Below are 17,993 nucleotides of genomic sequence, written 5' to 3' on the forward strand. Positions count from 1 at the left end.
AATTGTCCCTGATAACTACACCTGTAAAAGGTCATCCAGCCAAGTTAGGGAACTGGAGCTGGAGCTGGATGAAATTCAGATTATTCATGAGGCAGAGGCAGAGGCAGAAATAGAAATAAACAGGAGTTTCAGGGAGACAGTCACCCCTAAAAGTCAGGAGGCAAGTAGCTGGGTGACTATCAGGAGAGAGAAGGGAAATGGACAGAATGAGCAGAGCACCCCTATGGCCATTCCCATCAACAATAAGTATACTGTTGGTGGGGATGACCTACCAGGGACAAGTTGTAGTGGTCACATCTCTGGCACCAGGACTGGACCCTCAGCTCAGAAAGGAAGGAGGGAAAAGAAGACAGCAGTAGTGATAAGGGATTCAATAGTTAGGGGGACAGGTAAGAGGTTCTGTGGGAGAGATTGAGCATCCCGGATGGTCTGTTGCCTCCCTGGTGCCAGGGTCTGCGATATCTCACATTGAGTTCTTGGTATTCTCAGGAGGGAGGGTGAGCAGCCAGATGTCATGGTCCATATAGGGACCAATGATGTGGATAGGAAGGAGGAGGAGGTCTTGTAAAGAGTTTAGGGAGTTAGGTGCAAAGTTGAAGGACAGGACCTCCAGGGTTGCAATCTCAGGATTGCTACCTGTGCCACATGTCAGTGGGGCTAGAAATAGGAAGATAATGCAGCTAAATACGTGGATAAGGAGTTGCTGCAGGAGGGAGGGCTTCATTTTTCTGGACAATTGGGCTTTGTTCCAGGGAAGGTGGGACCTGTTCCGACAGGATGGTTTGCACCTGAACTGGAGGGGGACTAACTTCCTTGCAGGTAGGTTTGCTAGTGATGCTCCGGGGGGTTTAAACTAGATTTGCAGGGGGAGGGGAACCAGAGTGTTAGAGCAGATAGTGAGGTGGAGGAGGATAAAGGTCACGTGAGGACTGCATGTATAGACAGAAATCAAAGGTTTGTACGTGATAGAAATGTTCTCAAGTGTGTCTATTTCAATGCAAGGAGTACTGTAGGTAAGGCAGATGGGCTTAGAGCATGGATTGACACGTGATATTACGACATTATTGATATTATTGAGACTTGGTTGCAGGAGGGGCAGGACTGGCAGCTTAATGGTCTGGGGTTCCATTGTTTCAGTTGTGATAGAGGGGAAGGGATGAAAGGGGAGGAGTGGCATTACTAGTCAGGGAAAATATCACAGCTGTGCATAGACAGGACAGCCTGGAGGACTTGTCTACAGAGGCCATATGGGTGGAGCTGAGGAACAGGAAAGGTGTGACCACACTAATAGGGTTGTATTATAGACTACCCAATAGTCAGAGAATTGGAGGAGCAAATCTGTAGAGATAGCAGACTGATGTAAGAAACAGAAATAGTCATAGTAGGGGATTTTAAACTTTCCACATATTGACTGGGACTCCCACACTGTGAAAGGGCTAGATGGCTTGGAGTTTGACAAATGTGTTCAGGAAAGTTTACTAAATCAATATATAGAGGTACCTACGAGGGAGGATACAATACTTGATCTCCTAATAGGCAACCAGATAGGTCAGATGACAGAAGTATGTGTAGGCAAATATTTTGGATCCAGTAACCATAATGTCATTAGTTTCAAGTTCATTATGGATAAGGATAGGTCTGGTCCTCAAGTTGAGGTTCTAAATTGGAGAATGGCTAATTTTGTGGAAATGAGAAAGGATCTAGGAAGAGTGGATAAGGATAAGTTCTTTTCTGGCAAGGATATGTTCAGTAAGTGAAAGGCCTTCAAAGGTGAAATTTTGAGAGTGCAGAGTTTGCATGTTCCTGCCAGGATAGAAGGCAAAGTTAACAGGTATAGGGAACCTTGGTTTTCAAGGAATATTGGTGATCTGGTTAAGAAGAGAGAGGTGTATAGTGGGTATAGGCAACAAAGAACAAATAAGGTACTTGAAGAGTATAGAAAATGTGAGAAAATACTAAAGGAGGAAATCAGGAAGGCAAAAAGATGACGTAAGGTTGCTTTGGCAGTTGATGTGAAGGTAAACCAGAAGGGTTTCTCCAAGTTTATTAAGAGTAAAAGGATAGTAAGGGACAAAATTGGTCCCCTAGAAGATCAGAGTGGTCATCTATGTGTGGAGCCTCATGAGATGGGGGAAGATCTTAAAGTTTTTCTTGCATCAGTATTTACTCAGGAAACTGGCATAGCGTATATGGAAGGAAACGAGCAGTAGTGTCATGGAACATATAGAGATTAAAGAGGAGGTGGTGCTTGCTGCCTTACAGCGAATAAAGGTCGATAAATCTCCCGGGCCTGACATGATATTTCCTCGGACCTTGAGAGACTAGTGTAGAAATTGCTGGGGCCCCTCGCAGAAATATTTAGAATGTCCTTAGCCACGGGTGCAGTGCCAGAGGGATTAGAGGGTAGCTCATGTTGTTCTGTTGTTTTAAGAAATGGCTCCAAAAGTAAACTAGGTAATGACAGGCCAGTGAGCCTGACATCAGTAGTAGGTAAATTATTGGAAGATGTTCTGAGTGATTGGATATACAAGTATTTGGACAGCCAAGGGCTGATTAAGGATAGTCAGCATGGCTTTGTGTGGGGTGTTTAATGGATCTTGTGGAGTTTTTCGAGTAGGTTACCAAGAAAGTTGATGAAAAAGGCTGTGGATGCTGTCTACATCGACTTTAGTAAGGCCTTTGACAAGGTCCCACATGGGAGGTTAGTTAAGAAGGTTCAGACACTAGGTATCCATGGAGAGGTTGTAGATTGGATTTGAAATTGGCTGTGTGGGAGAAGACAGTGGTCGTGGATGATTGCTTCTCAGACTGGAGGCCTGTGACTAGTGGTGTGCCTCAGGGATCTGTGTTGGGACCATTGTTGTTTGTCATCTATATCAGTGATCTAGATGATAATGTGGTAAATTGGATCAGCAAGTTTGCTGATGACATTAAGATTGGGGGCATTGTGGACAGCAAGGAAGGCTTTCAAAGCCTACAGAGGGATCTGGACCAACTGGAATAATGGCAGATGGAATTTAATGCAGACAAGTGTGAGGTGTTGCATTTTGGAAGGATAAGTCAAGGTAGGACATACACAGTAAATGGTAGGGCATTGAGGAGTGCAGAGGAACAAAGGGATCTGGGATTTCAGATACATAATTCCCTGAAAGTGGCATCATAGGTAGACAAGGTTGCAAAGAGGGCTTTTGGCATCCTGGCATTCATAAATCACAGTATTGAGTATAGGAGTTGGGATGTTATGGTGAGGTTGTATAAGGCATTGGTGAGGCCAAATTTGGAGTATTGTGTGCAGTTCTGGTCACCTAACTATAGGAAGGATATCAGTATGGTTGAAAGAGTGCAGAGAAGAGTTACTAGGATGTTGCTGGGTCTTCAGGAGTTGAGTCACAGGGAAAGATTGAACAGGTTAGGACTTTATTCTTTGGAGCATAGAAGAATGAGGGGGGATTTGATAGAGGTTTACAAAGTTGAGGGGTATAGACAGTAAATGCAAGTAGGCTCTTTCCAAATTAGATTAGGAGAGATATACAAGGACATGACTTTAGGGTGAAAGAGGAAAGATTTAGAGGGAACTTCTTCACTCAGTGGTGGGAGTGTGGAGCAAGCTGCCACCTGACATGGTAAATGCGGGCTCACTCTTAAGTTTTAAGAATAAATTGGATAGATACATGGATGGGAGAGGTTTGGAGGATTATGGACTGGGTGGAGGTCAATGGGACTGGCAGAATAAAGTTTTAGCACAGACTAGAAGGGCCAAATAGCCTGTTTTCTGTACTGTAGTGTTCTATGGTATAGTTTTGTTTCTCTCTCTCATAGTGGGTAATACAAAAGCTATGAGAAAAGTACTGATGAGGGCTTTGCGATCTGTTTCCAGTTTAACATATCTAAACCAAGTAGTTTAGCAATCCCTGTATCAGAGGAGCAAAGTGATGTTTGATTAATTGTGCTGGCAATTTATTTTAAATTCAATGTTGATGGAACAATCAGAAAGATGCAAATATTTAGACAATGTTGAGTGTTAGGTGGCATTTATTTTTCCAAGAGAGTACCAATGGGATAAACTGACACCACTTGGTAACAGTACAAATCCTACTTCAGTCCAATGTCAAACATGTTCTAGATGAACCGAGTGACATAATCAATGTATAAAACAGCACACCCTGATGCCTTCCCCATCAGTTTGGGGGACTGTGACCAAGCCAGCTTGAAAAAGTCTAGATAATTTTTACCAACATATTTGTGGAACCAGAGGAGGCAACACACTGGACCACTGTTATACTACCATCAAGTGCTTATTGTTCCATCCCACACTTTGGAAAGTCAGATCATCTGGCTGTACTTCTACTCCAAGTACTGTATAGGCAAAGACTAAAGACCACAGTACTTGTAGTGAGGACGAAGAAGGTACAGACAAGGGAGGCGCAGGAGTGCTTACAGGACTACTTTGAATCAGTGCACCGGACTGTGTTCAGGGATTCATCTTCAAGTCTGAATGAGTACACCACAGTTGTCATTGACTTCATTAAATCCCATATGGATCAGTGTGCACCTATGAGAACAATCTGTACATACACAAATCAAAAACCATGGATAAACCAGGAGATTCATAGCCTATAGAGGGTTAGATCTGTGGCAGTCAAGTCTGGCACCCAGATCTGTACAAGAAAATTAGATATGACTTGCAGAGGGATATCTCAAGAGAAAAAGAACAATTCTGAATGAAGTTAGAAGCAGATCAGATGCACATCACCTCTGGCAAGATTTGCAGGCCATTACTTCCTACCAAGCAAAATCCATCATGAATGGTAGTGATGCGTTGCTTTCAGATGAGCTCAACAGCTTTTATACTCACTTTGAAGAGGAAAATAAAACTACAGCTATGAGGAACCCTAATCACACAGTGACCCTGTGATCTCTGTCTTGGAGACAACATCAGATAGTCTTTCAAAAGGGTAAACCCTCGCAAGGTGACAGGACCCAATGGAGTACCTGGTAAGGCTCTGAAAACCTGTGCCAACCAACTGTCAAGTGTGCTCAAAGACATCTTCAATCTCTCATTGCCATCCTTGCAAGTTCCCACCTGCTTCGAAAGGGCAACAATTGTACCAGCACCCAACAAGAGCAGTGTGAGCTGCCTTAACTATCATCCAGTAGCACTCACATCTACAGTGATGAAATGCTTTGAGAGTTTGGTCATGGCTAGAATCAACTCCTGCTTCAGCAAGGACCTATAACCCACTGTAATTTTCCTATCTCCACCATAGGTCTATAGCAGATGTAGTCTCATTGGCTCTTCATGCAGCCTCAGGTCACCTGGATATTACTAATATTTATGTCAGGCTGCTGTTTATGGACTACAGTTCAGCATTTAATACAATCATTCCTACAACTCTGATCAAAAGCTCCAAAACCTGGGCCTCTGTCCCTCACTCTGCAACTGAATCCTTGACTGCCACACTGGAAGACCAGTCTGTGCAGATGGGAAACAACATCTCCACCTTAAATATCAGCACTAGTGCACCTCAAGGATGTGTGCTTAGCCCACTACTCTACTCTCTGTATACCCATGACTGTGTGGCTAAACACAGCTCAAATGCCTTCTATAAATTTGATAAGGACCCAACTATTGATGGGAGATGATAAGAAGCCACACAGGAGCAAGATATATCAACTAGTTGTGTGGCGTCACAGCAACAATCTTGCACTCAATGGCAGTATGATCAAAGAACTGATTGTGGTCTTCAGAAAGGGCAAGTTGAGGGAACACTCACCAGTCCTCAGAAGGATCAGAAGTGAGCAAGTTCCTGGGTGTCAACATCTCAGAATCTATACTGGGCCCAACACATCAATGCAGTTACAAAGATGGCATGACAGTGGCTATATTTCATTAAGTTTTTGGAGATTTAGTACATCACCAAAGACACTTGCATATTTCTATCAATGCCCCGTGGGGAGCATTCTAACTGGCTATGTCACTATCTGGTATGGGAGAAAGGGGTGGTGCCACAGCACAGGATCAAAATAAGTGGCAGAGAGTTGTAAACTTAGTCATGGGCACTAGCCTCCATAGTATCCAGGACATCTTCAAGGAGTGATCCCTCAAGGTGGCGGCATCTATTAAGGACCCCCATCACCCAGTTCTGTTCTCATAGCTACTATCAGGGAGGTGGTACGGGAGCCTGAGAACATACACTGGACAATTCAGGAACAGTTTCTTCCCCTCTGCCATCCAACTTCTGAATGAACATTGAACCCATGAATTACTATTTTAACTTTTATTAGTTTTCACTACTTTTAATATATTGCTGCAGTAAAGACAACAATTTCATGCATATGCCAGTGATATTAAGCCCAATTCTGATTTTATTGGGAAACTGGGATTAGCTCCCTGAGGTTAAGATCATGTCACCCAAGAGGCAGATACCAACTGATACCAATGATTTAGCTACAATCTATGCGTTTACCTGAATCTGATTTGATCAGTTTGATAAATTGGATAGGAATTTAATACACGTTTCTGTATACCCAACTGTGCTTGCGTCTTAATTTTTTTTTCCATTGCTCTTGGTGAGCAAGTGGGGGTGATGAATCTCTTGACTTAGTTTCATTATGTATCACAAGTGTTGGAATAGCTTGCTTCAGCTGACTCATTTAGAGTTAAATATTTGTATACTCTCAAGTAGTGAGGTTTACACTTGAATAGCAGTCACATTCTGACATTATAAGCAGCAAATATCGCAGAAGAATTGGAAATCAGCATGAATTCTTTTGGACCAGAATGAGCAGAACATTACTCAGCATTGGCATCAGGAATACCTGGTGGATCTCCAGACCTACTTTACAATTCACTGAGGTCATCTAATCCTCCATATGATCCCTTCATCCGAAAGTTTATCATTTTCAGTTTTGCATGCACTTAAATGACTAAGCACCCACAAAACACAAAGATCATGAATTCCAAATATCCTAACCCTTTGAATAAACATGTTCTTCATCTCAGTCCCAAAATTCTTATCATCCTAGTATTACCTATTGTGTTCTACAACTTCCACTCTTTTATCATGTCAGCAATTAGAATTGTGTATTGATTTTGACTAGTGTCCTTCCCTTGGACAACATCGGTGGTGTGGAGAGGGGAGACTTGCAGCATAGGCAACTGCTGGTCTTCCATACAACCTTGCCCAGACCTATGCCCTAGAAACCAAGGCACAAATCCATGGTCTCGTAAGACTAACGGATGCCTATATTGATTTGTATTGACAGTAATTTGCATAGCCTCCATGAACTGCAATTCAATACTGAGGAGTTTGTTTGGAAGTTTTTGTTTGCTGATGTTTATATCCTTTTGTCCACATAAAAGGAGCTCTAGATCATGGAGCATTTCTGGATAGTTAGGAAAAAAATCTCATCAATCTGAAGAAAATCAGTTATAATTTATATTGGGAAATGGTGCATTCCACAAATCATTGATATCATCCAGAACACACTGATAAGAATGAGAGGTCAATGCATATAGGAGCACCAATCCGCTTCTCAAGGTGATTGCAATACTATACAAGTCTCTACTGCTTTTCGAATCCTCTGGAAGGTTGTGGTATAAAAAGGAAAGACAGGGAAAAATGCGTAATGCTGTTGTCCATTTAATTTTCAATCAAAATAAAATGTGGTCTCATCACTAATATATGGAAGCTAGAGTGCTTAATTTGGGGGGAAAAGTAACAAAAGAAAGTACATAAAGCAATGATAATGCTTCAAACAAGTTACATCCAGCTATCAGAGAAAAGGAGAGCCCAAAAGTAATTAAGGAAATAATTGGCCTTTAGATCAACTTGTGTCATTATTGACAATGATGGTGAAATCATCTTTAAAATCTCAAACACAAATTCTAGTAATGCTAGAGATCTTACAAATTCCAATATTATGATTACTTTTTATTCTGTAGATATGGTTTTTCATCTCAATTTTAGGTTTTAAATCAATAATCTGAAACCAAATTCATTTAACATTTTTATGGTAACTAATAATGAGCAAGTTGTTTGCAGAAATCACAAACTTCAGGCTTAGAAGAATTAATATACTCATGAAACTTCAGTTTTGGAATTTGTTCATTCACCTTCTGCCAGACTGATGCTTTCATTCATTTCATGGACACAGGTTTTGCCAGAAGAGCATTTATTGCCCAACTCAGGTTTTCAGTGAGAAGCTAAAAGCCAACTTTCTTGAAATGCCACAGGCCATCTAATGAAACTATGCTCATAATTCATTTGGAGAGAAACTTTCAGGAGTTAACCCTTATAATATTTAAGAAAGAGCATTAGAATCCCACGTGTGACAAAGAGCCAATTTGAAGGCAGTGATGCTTACACATACCAGCTATCTTCATTTTTCTAGACAGTAGAAGTTGGAGGGGTTGTTCAAATTCACCAAAATGTATTTTGTAGATGTTACATTCTGGAGCCACAATGATGCATTTGTCATGTATTCACAAAGTAACATCATTTCAAGAATCATCAGGAATACAAAGTACTGCAAGAATTGTAAAACATATGGAGTATAAGTTTAGGCCTTTGTCATTTTTGCAACCTCATTTCAGAAAATGTAATTTAAAAAGGATTTGAACAAAAACAAAAAAAAAATGGTGGCAGCACTCAGGTTGTCAAGCAATGGTGGAGAAAGGGAAAGGTTTTTGGGTCAAGTACTCATCATCAAATCTGGAAACCTGAGAAGACAAGTATGTTTTAAGATGCAGCGAGTTGGAGGATGGAAAGTTTGGGGTGCCGACTAGAATTAGCAAGGTAACAATTGTCATTTGATAACTCTTCTCTCTCTACACCCAAGTCTGTGTAGCAAGGCACAGCTCAAATACCATCTATGAATTCAGATCATGACAAGGAGGCATACAAGAGTGAGATAGATCAGCTGGTTGAGTGGTGTCATAACAACAGCCTTGCACTGATTGTCAATGAGACTAGGGAATTGATTGTAGACTTCAGGAAAGGGAAGTTGAGGGAACAAACACAAATCTTCATCAAGGGATCAGCTGTGCAAAGGGCGAGCAGTTACAAGTCCTGGGGTGTCAACATCTCTGGAGATTTGTCCTGGGCCCAACATAGTGATGCAATTACAAAGACAGCATGATAGCAGCTATATTTCATGAGGAGTCTGAGGAGAATTGGTATGTCACCAAAGACACTCACAAATTTCTACTGATGTACCATGGAGAGCATTCTAACTGGTTGTATCACTCTCTGGTATGGAGGGACCACTCAGCAGAATTGGAAAAGCTGCAGAAAGTTGTAAACTCGGCCATCTCCATCATGGACACTAGCCTCACCAGCATCGAGGAAACCTTCAAAAGGTGATGCCTCAAAAGGGCAGCATCCGCCATTAAGGACCTCCATCACCTAAAACATGCCCTCTTTATATTGCTATAATCGAGGAGGTATAGGAGCCTGAAGACATACTCAACATTTCAGGAACAATTTTCTGGAAAGGCTGCAGATGCTGGAAATTCAAGCAACACACGCAAAATGCTGGAGGAACTCGAGCCAGGCAGCACTGATGGCGGTGGGGAAGTACAGTCGATGTTTTGGGCCAAGACCCTGGGCAGGGCTCTGTGTTCGTCCTGTTCGGATTACTTACAAATGATCATTAATCCTTATTATCTGAATCATTTTAGTTACAAGTCAATGTGACGTACAAGCTGAAGGTCACTGCTAAATCTATATCCCATGTCTAAGTGCTCTCTACAAGGAGAGATTACTTTAACAATTCTGTAATTTATGAAGTAGTAGCAGCACATAGTAAAGCAGAGAGTGGACCTTTCACTGAAAAAGACAAATAAAAATTGTTCAAAAGAAAATGAATTTTGCTATTACACTCTAGGACCTTGTCATTTTTATTTGTTTTCTGAATAATTTATTTTCCAAAACAATCATTTCGCTTCAATCTCCCTGATCTGTCAGTCAGTCAAAGATGGGATCCTCATTGTCATTGCTGTTCCCTCCCTTAGACTTCACATTCAACATCCTCTGTGGTTCGTCATCTGCAATGGGATTCCACTGCCCGAGTCCCCCTTCTTTCCTATTCTATAGGGGCCTTTATCTCTGTAGCTCCTGGATCTATTCTTCCAATTCCACTAACCATTCTTTTCTTGGAGCACTTTCTCATGCAACCTTGGGAGGTGAAGCATTACTTTCCTTCTCGGCATCCAGGACCAACCGTCCTTTGGTGAAGCAACAATTCATTTGTACTTCCTGCAGTTTCTCTTTGTATTCCATTTGGCATCACTACATGGTCTACTTTACACTGGACAAACAGCAGAATCAGAAGAAGGTTTAATATTACTGGTGTGTATATGTAAAAAAAAGTGTGGTAGTGTTCACACGCAAAATGCTGGAGGAATTCAACAGGACAGACAGCATCTATGGGGGTGGGGGGAGGGGGAAAGAGAAGAAAAAGAGTACAGTTGACATTTCAGGTGGAGACCCTTAAGTGAGATGGTCCAAAGCTGGTGGAGTTAGAGGATTTTTGGAGATTATGTTTATTTGAATTCACTCACCTTCCTAGGACATCCAGGACATCTTTCAGGAGTGGTCCCTCAAAAAGGTGGCATCCATCATTAAGGACCTCCATCACCCAGGACATGCCCTCTTCTCATGGCTACCATCAGGGAGGAGGTACTGAAGCCTGAAGACTCACACTTAATGATTCAGGAACAGCTTCTTCCCCTCTGCCAATCCAATTTCTGAATAGACATTGAACCCATGAATTCTACTTTTTAAAAAATTTTACAGTATGTACTTACTGCAATTCAGGTTTTATGTATTGCAATGTACTGCTGCAGCATAACGTATTCCAGGATCAGCACCTGTGATATTAAACCTGATTCAGATTTTTGATTAAACTCTCATAATTATGGGAAATTTGTGGTGCAAATTGAACAGATGTATTCCATCCATTGGTCTTTTCTGCTTCTGTACTTGAGTGCTTAATGGGGCTATTCTAAAGCAGTTTTCTATGCCAAATATTTGTAAAAGGCAAAATAACAGAAGAACAATTCCTTCCTTGACTTTAGTGTTAGCTGACGTTTTACTTTTCTTAAAGTATTGAGATCCATTGCGGGGATGTGTAGTACTCTCAAACTTAAAAATCTTCACCTCCAGTTTCGAACCCCTCATGGTATTGCCACTATCAACCTGATAAATATCCTCCAAGTATATATTCTAGTATACATTTTTCCTTCTTGGGCCCTTTACCTCCAGAGTTAATCTATCATTATAGTTACACTTGCCTCTCTAGCTCCAACCTGAACTCCTCTACTCCCTATAAATCCTTCCCTCAAAACTTCTGACAACTTTCCCCTTCAAAGAGCTCCACAAAGACTTCTTTGACGATGCCTGAAACTCACCATTTTCCATTCGCTTTCTTTTCTCCTTTGCTTTTCTTTGAAGTTTGCCACCCGCCAAAATGCCTTTGGATATCTTGTACATAAATCATGCGCGAATTGTTAGCATCTGAAAAACAACTTTTTGTTTGCTTTAAGTGTTGGTCTGTATGAGTTATGCAGCATATGTTAGTAGCAGATGACAGTATCTCAAGTCGAACTCTAGCCTCCTCAAAGTGACAGAGGCATTGTGGGGGTAATATATTTGTATCTACTAGTAGTCACTTTACACTAATGGTTAGTTATTATTTGAGATAGGACTAATTATTTTACATCATTAATACATAATAAAGCGTCAGATTTTTTTAAAAAACTTAGCTTGTATGCTACAAAATATTCTCATAAAGACTTGGAAGATAAATACTCACTAAGTAAACGCGGCCGTGCAATTTATGCAGTATTCGCTTGACCTAGAAATTGATTCTGATAAATAGAAGAATCACGCAATTCTGCCCCTACGCAATTGCATAAGGGGATGATGGTACCGCATATTGATTGAAAGGTTTGACGGCTCCTAATTGAGCCTGTGGAAATCTTTTTACGCGGAGAAAAGCACGTGTTCTACGAAGTATCAGAATAGAGACAAACGGATCAATCACGCCCAGACTGAAGGGCCAATCTTTTGTCATTCTTTGTGTTTAATCATTAAAGAGACTAAGGAAAGCCGTGGGTTAAATCTATTTATGACGTCTGCCACACACTGTCAATTTCGGAAAAGCTTTGGTACTTTTTTTACACTCCCGGGCAATGGCTGATTTTTGACACTCAAGTCACATCAAAGAAGTGATTATGCAAATACCTTTTGGGGAATTATTTAGCAGATAATAAACCTCCTGCCAAGCCGAAAAACAATAGATCAGACTATCTAGCAGTACTTGCCCAAGGCTGGAAGCCTTACGTTTTATTCCCGTAACCTAATTTCACTAATTCTTTTTTCACACATTTTACTTTATTGCTCAGACTCCCGCCCCTCCCCCTCCCCCTCGACCATCTACCTCCCCCCAACACCTAATATGCTTTTCGCTTTGTGACCAAAATCTTTTTATAGGAAAATAGATCAAGGAGTTCTTTGATCCGACCATTAGACTTCCGTAATGTCTATAACCTATACATATTATTTATTTAAATGTTGTAAAATCCAAATAGATATGTAACTGGTTAGGTTTTGCTTGGCGATGAACCCACGTAGTTTTGGAAACTGTTTCTATTTCCTAGAAGTTGAATATATATTCTGTATATCATTAGAGATCTGGCCAAAGGTGACCGAGCCATATTGTTTATCCTAGTTAAAATAGGATACAATTGAACAGAAATCTGTGTCTATTTGTAATGTTAAACTGGTAAAGTAGGTGGCTGTTTTTAACAAGTACATGTGAAGGTGGCACTGATAATAATTATGCACATTAGCCTATTGTAGGTGAGGTTAAAGACGTTGGGAGTATTTTTTCACATTAACATTTACACTGAGTTTCACATTCAACTAATTGGCCCATTACGGAAAATGGTTGTTATTAGATCTAATGATGTTAGGTGAAAGGCGAGATGTTTTAAAAATTAGGCATTGTCGACCCTGTTCGGGAAAGCTACCATTCTTTCCCTTGCCGCACCGCAGTAGTCCAGGTAAGCAGAGGATTAAACTGCAAAACAACACGCTTCATCCCGTATCCTCCAACGGTTTATTGCAATTTTAAGAAGTTAGGAAACAGTATTTTCACTTGATCTTCAGCACTGATTTAAGAATTTTAAAATAAAATTCCCGACCCCTACAAAAAGATAACTTGGATTTCTTTACGTAAATCAATTTATGTCTGGATATTAGAAACCTTAAGAGTGATTCCTGTTAATTCTAGAGTTCGATATTTTCGTTAATCTGTCACTCGGTTTAAGGGCCCTTTATGTAACTTGACAATAAAATCCTATCCCGAATGTAGTGATACCATCTGTTGGATTTTCTAGTTAGTTTTAAATTTCAACTGAGTTTCACTGTTTATTCCCCTCCTTAATTCGAGTTCAATTGTCCAAGCCCACTCTAATTCTCAGAACAGTTTAAACGGCTTTTTCACAGAAGCAGATGCGACAGCCTTTGAACTCCCGAGCTTTTTGGCGTATTTAAATACGCTGAACTCTCGTGATGTGTTGCTCTTACACTCGAAGCAGTGATACCAGATAATAATGAAACGTTTCCCTCTTGGGTATCCGCAGACACGTGCAAATGCAAGGCGATCATCCATAATCTACTGAACATCCTATAGATCGGAAGCAAAGGAGAAGAGGTTTCAGATCCACAGAGAACGTGCCAATTAACAAGGGCAATGGAGAGGTGGAATGAGCGTGTGATCCATAATTCAACAAACTGCTGGACATTGTGGGCGGCTCCGTGAATCACACACATCAAATATGTTACACGTTTTATTTTAACAGCCTACGCTGTTAAAATTCGTTGATTTTAACTTCCATCACTTTGATTTTTATTACCACCATTATGATAGTTAAGCATAAGAGACCGCAACTAATCTTAATCTAGTTTTAAAATGGTGCACATGTGAGACTCGATTCCAGAGACATAATTTCAAAGATTTATCCAGTAATTTTGAGCAAGTTTGTATGCATTCGTAGAATCTATGTTCAGTGTTTAATAGAATTAAAGGCGTGTTTTACCTTTAACGTATATACTATTAACTAATGATAATCTGAAAATAATGTCTCCAGTTTGTGTTTGCATTTTATTGTATCTCCGTCAGTTTATCGTTTTCCGCTTCTCATGTTTTTTTACGTTCTAGGAGCAGTAGGTGAAATGCGTGTTGTGTCTGTTTATAATCTAATAACGAGGAGCTAGTAGATGCAGCGTGTACAGCTGTTCGCTTTCACACCATTCAATGAGCCACGCACTTGCCAACTTACTTATATGAAAGTTAAACTTTTTTTATTTAAGACAAAAATTGAAAAGGAACTTTGATTTGCAGGCGAGTACATAGCAACAATAAACTTTTGAAATATACAAAATATACATTTTGTGCATGAAATCTTTCTTTTATAATAAATAAAAGTGAACACATGTGTAGATGATCGCCTTAATCCTCCGTGTCGGTTTGTTTTATTCGCCTGATTTTTTTTCCCCTTTGGGGTGAAAAAAAAGGCAATTCTTCATCCCCGGAGGTCGAGATAAATAATGCATGAACCCTCCTTCCTTGTGTTTCCCTTCTCTCCCTCTCTGCCTTTGATAAAGCGCTCAACTTAAATTTACACGCTCGTTTTCATTCAAAAAAAGTCTACAAATTATGCAATGACTTCTAACCTTGCCCCGTAGCACAACATCTTTTTCCGTAAATCATATTAGACAGCTGGTGAAGCCGCCTCTTATTCTCGAGATGATAAAGGGGGAGCAGAAAAAGAGAGAGGGGAAAAAAGACCTAGAGAACAAAAGGCATTGTGCAGAACCTGGGAAAATGGACAAAGTGCAGCGAGGAAAGTTTGGTTTGACAGTTCAAATTCCCATAGCCTTCAGCAGAGTTCTCCCTGGGAAGATGGGCAGATGCCCAAGTATGTACCATTGAACCTTTACGTGAAACAGTAGTGAAAATACATTTTCTTTCAAAAATACATGACAAAATCTCAATCCTATATTTCTAATAAGAAGTGTAAACAGCGTATATCCAACTTTTTTTCAGCCAATGGGTATATTGTTTGCAATACAATAGACAGATAGAATTCCCCATCTCGCACACACAGACGCGATATTCGAGTGTTTTAAATAAATTCATGGAATTGTGAAGGGCTTTGCAGAAAGCCAGACTGGCGTTTAGCAGCTGCGTACAGGCTCTCAGATTGCCCGAAGTAGATGTCTTCCGCCTGCCCGGGGCTGCTCGGCGATAAAGTGCACGTATACGAGGAGGACGAAGGCGAACTGAAGCTGTTCCACGACGTGGCCGAAGCCCCGGGGCTGGGGCTACTCAGCCCCGTGTCCAGGTACTGCCTGTCCGGCATTTCGGTGTTGGAGTCACTGCTAGGATCGGCAAGCCGCAGAGCCTCGGTCAGTGCCCAGATGTAGTTGTGGGCGAAGCGCAGCGTCTCGATTTTGGTCAGCTTGGCATCCTCCGGGAATGCGGGCAGCACCTCCCTCAGCGCGTCCAGCGCTCCGTTCAGGTTGTGCATTCTGTTCCTCTCGCGGTTGTTCGCCTTGATACGCCGGCTCTTCTTGATCCTCTGCACCAACTTCTGGCTCCGAGGTTTGCCGCGACCCCGGGTTCGCCTTTTGCAGTCGCTTTTGGCCGCCGACGTGTCTTCGATCTCCTCCTCGGCTGAGCTGAGAGAGCAGGCCGGGGCCGGGCAAGCAAAGTACTTGCCGCTGCCCTGCTCTTTGTAGGGACAGCGATCGGACTGTGGCGACATGGTGCTGAAACCAAAGAAGGAAAATTCGTTCAAAGAGGGTTAAAGCTCACACACACACATACTCGTGAAATTATGCTACGTTTTATTCAATATAAATAAATTATAAACAATGCAAGCCAAACTTACTTTCCGAATAATTGCTGGATAGGGAACAAAAGTCTTAAAAGTTAAAAGTGAACACTGGTTAAATTGCAGTCCAAGATAAGTTCTGGTTTCTGGGAACAGTTTCCCTTTTTCTCCTATCTGACTTGGTTTTCTTTTAAAAAATATATCTACATCACATCAATTAAGTTACAATAAGCAGGAATGTTGTGCACCAGCTGACTGGCACGCGACCTGGTGCGGATATCAGCAGTGCTCCAGCGAGCTTGCGGTTAAGCGGCTGTGTGTTTGGCACACGCCGGCCTTTCAGTGCTTTATATAGGCTCGCCGAACAATCGCCGCGGCCCGGGGGCTGCGGCTCGGCGGCTCGCGATCCCTGCCACTCGCCGCGCGATCCCATTGTCAGCTGGGGGGGGCTCCCCCCCTTCTTTTCCCACCCCCAACAAGCCATTGTCACTGGGCTCGCGCTCAGAACCCGACGGCGGCTGGAACGTGCCGCTCATTAATGCGTGAGGGCCTCGGCCAATCAGGGCGCGCCAATCGGCGGCAGCCACGCGCTCGGGAGCCGGTCTCCTTTCATCGGAAAGCTCGAGGTGGGGGAGGTGTTGGTAAGGGGAGGAGGGTCATTAGAGCAGGGAAAGGGGGAGGGGAGGGGAGGATAGAGACTGATGAGTGCATGTGTAGAGAATGGATGGAGAGATAGTGATGCACAATGAGGCACGTTGAGCTACAGGAGGACTACAAGACCCTGTGCACCTGAAAAGTTAAAAGTGAGAATATTATGCAGATCTATGTTAAACTAATACACAGACAAAGATAGGAAACGGGTGGAAATAATAGAGTTTTGCTCAAACAGGACATAAATAAACCTACATAGGTAGCAGAAGAGAACACACACTTTAAATATAGAGTATAGACGGGAGAATAAAAAGAAAGAAATGAACAAGTAGAAGACGGTGCCTTAATTCAAATACACGGACAGAATGAAAACAGTGAACATCTGGTGGGAAAACAGATAACATTACTTACAAACACACAAAATAAGTCGTATGTAGCCTTAATTGATATAAGGGTTGACGCAAAGTAAGGAAGACAAAAAGAGACGAATCAAACTGGTACAGAGAGAATAAAATAATTTATTGCATTAACAAAAACTGGAAAAATTAGCGAAGTATGAACATTTCAGAACTAACTCTTCCGATTCCAAGGGATAGAACAGCAGGAACAAGAGAATTGAATTGAATTGACTTTATTATTTACATCCTTCATATACATGAGTAAAAATCTTTACGTTACATCTCCGTTCAAATGTGCAATGCGCAATGATAGTAAGTTATAATAAATATTATGTACAACAGGATAGTCAATATAATATAGAAATTACAGTTGCGTCAGCATGAATTAAGCAGTCTGATGAGTAACATCTTGGAGAAAAACAACTGATAAACGTCAGAAATGATGCCGAAAATAGTAGCGAATGTTTGAGTACACTCTAAGGAACCTCTACTTGTTGGAAGTGTCCTGACTGGTTGTAACATGGTCTGGTGTGGTAAATCAGGTGTGCTCGGGGTGGTAAGAGGTTGCAGCAAACATCACGGGTACAGTACATCCCTCCCTGCTATCGGTAGTACCTGTAGGAGGCGCTACTTCGAGAAGGCAACTTTGATCAGCAACGATCCCAGCATCCCGACCACCCTATTTTCTCGCAGCGATCATCAGGCCTGAAGTCGCACACGACCAGGTTCAAGAACAGTTATTTCCCTTCAACCATTCAGGGTCTTAAGCCAACCGGCACAACTCTAATAACTAGTGTTTAACAGCACTATGATCACTTTGCACCAAAATGCATTTTTTTCTAACACACATAAAATGCTGGACGAACTCGGCAGGCCAGGCAGCATCTGTGGAAGAAAGTACAGTCGACGTTTAGGGCCGAGGCCCTTCGCAGGACTGGAGATAAAAAAAAAGTGCGGTGTTGTTTGGATTTCCAGCATCTCCAGGTTTTCTCTTGCTTGTGTTTTCGTTTTAATTGCTTTCTTTCTTGAAAAAATTG

The 17,993-nt window shown here is 41.6% G+C and overlaps 1 protein-coding gene across 1 annotated transcript; it reads right to left on the bottom strand.

The window, feature by feature from the left end:
- Window positions 1–15,196: 15,196 nt before the first annotated feature.
- LOC140197072 (neurogenin-2-like) lies at window positions 15,197–15,838 on the bottom strand. Its single transcript, XM_072256991.1, has one exon. The coding sequence runs from the start codon at window positions 15,836–15,838 to the stop codon at window positions 15,197–15,199; it is 642 nt and encodes a 213-aa protein (XP_072113092.1).
- Window positions 15,839–17,993: the final 2,155 nt, after the last annotated feature.

This window comes from Mobula birostris, chromosome 4, assembly GCF_030028105.1.
Source record: "Mobula birostris isolate sMobBir1 chromosome 4, sMobBir1.hap1, whole genome shotgun sequence".
Taxonomy (NCBI): Eukaryota; Metazoa; Chordata; class Chondrichthyes; order Myliobatiformes; family Myliobatidae; genus Mobula; species Mobula birostris.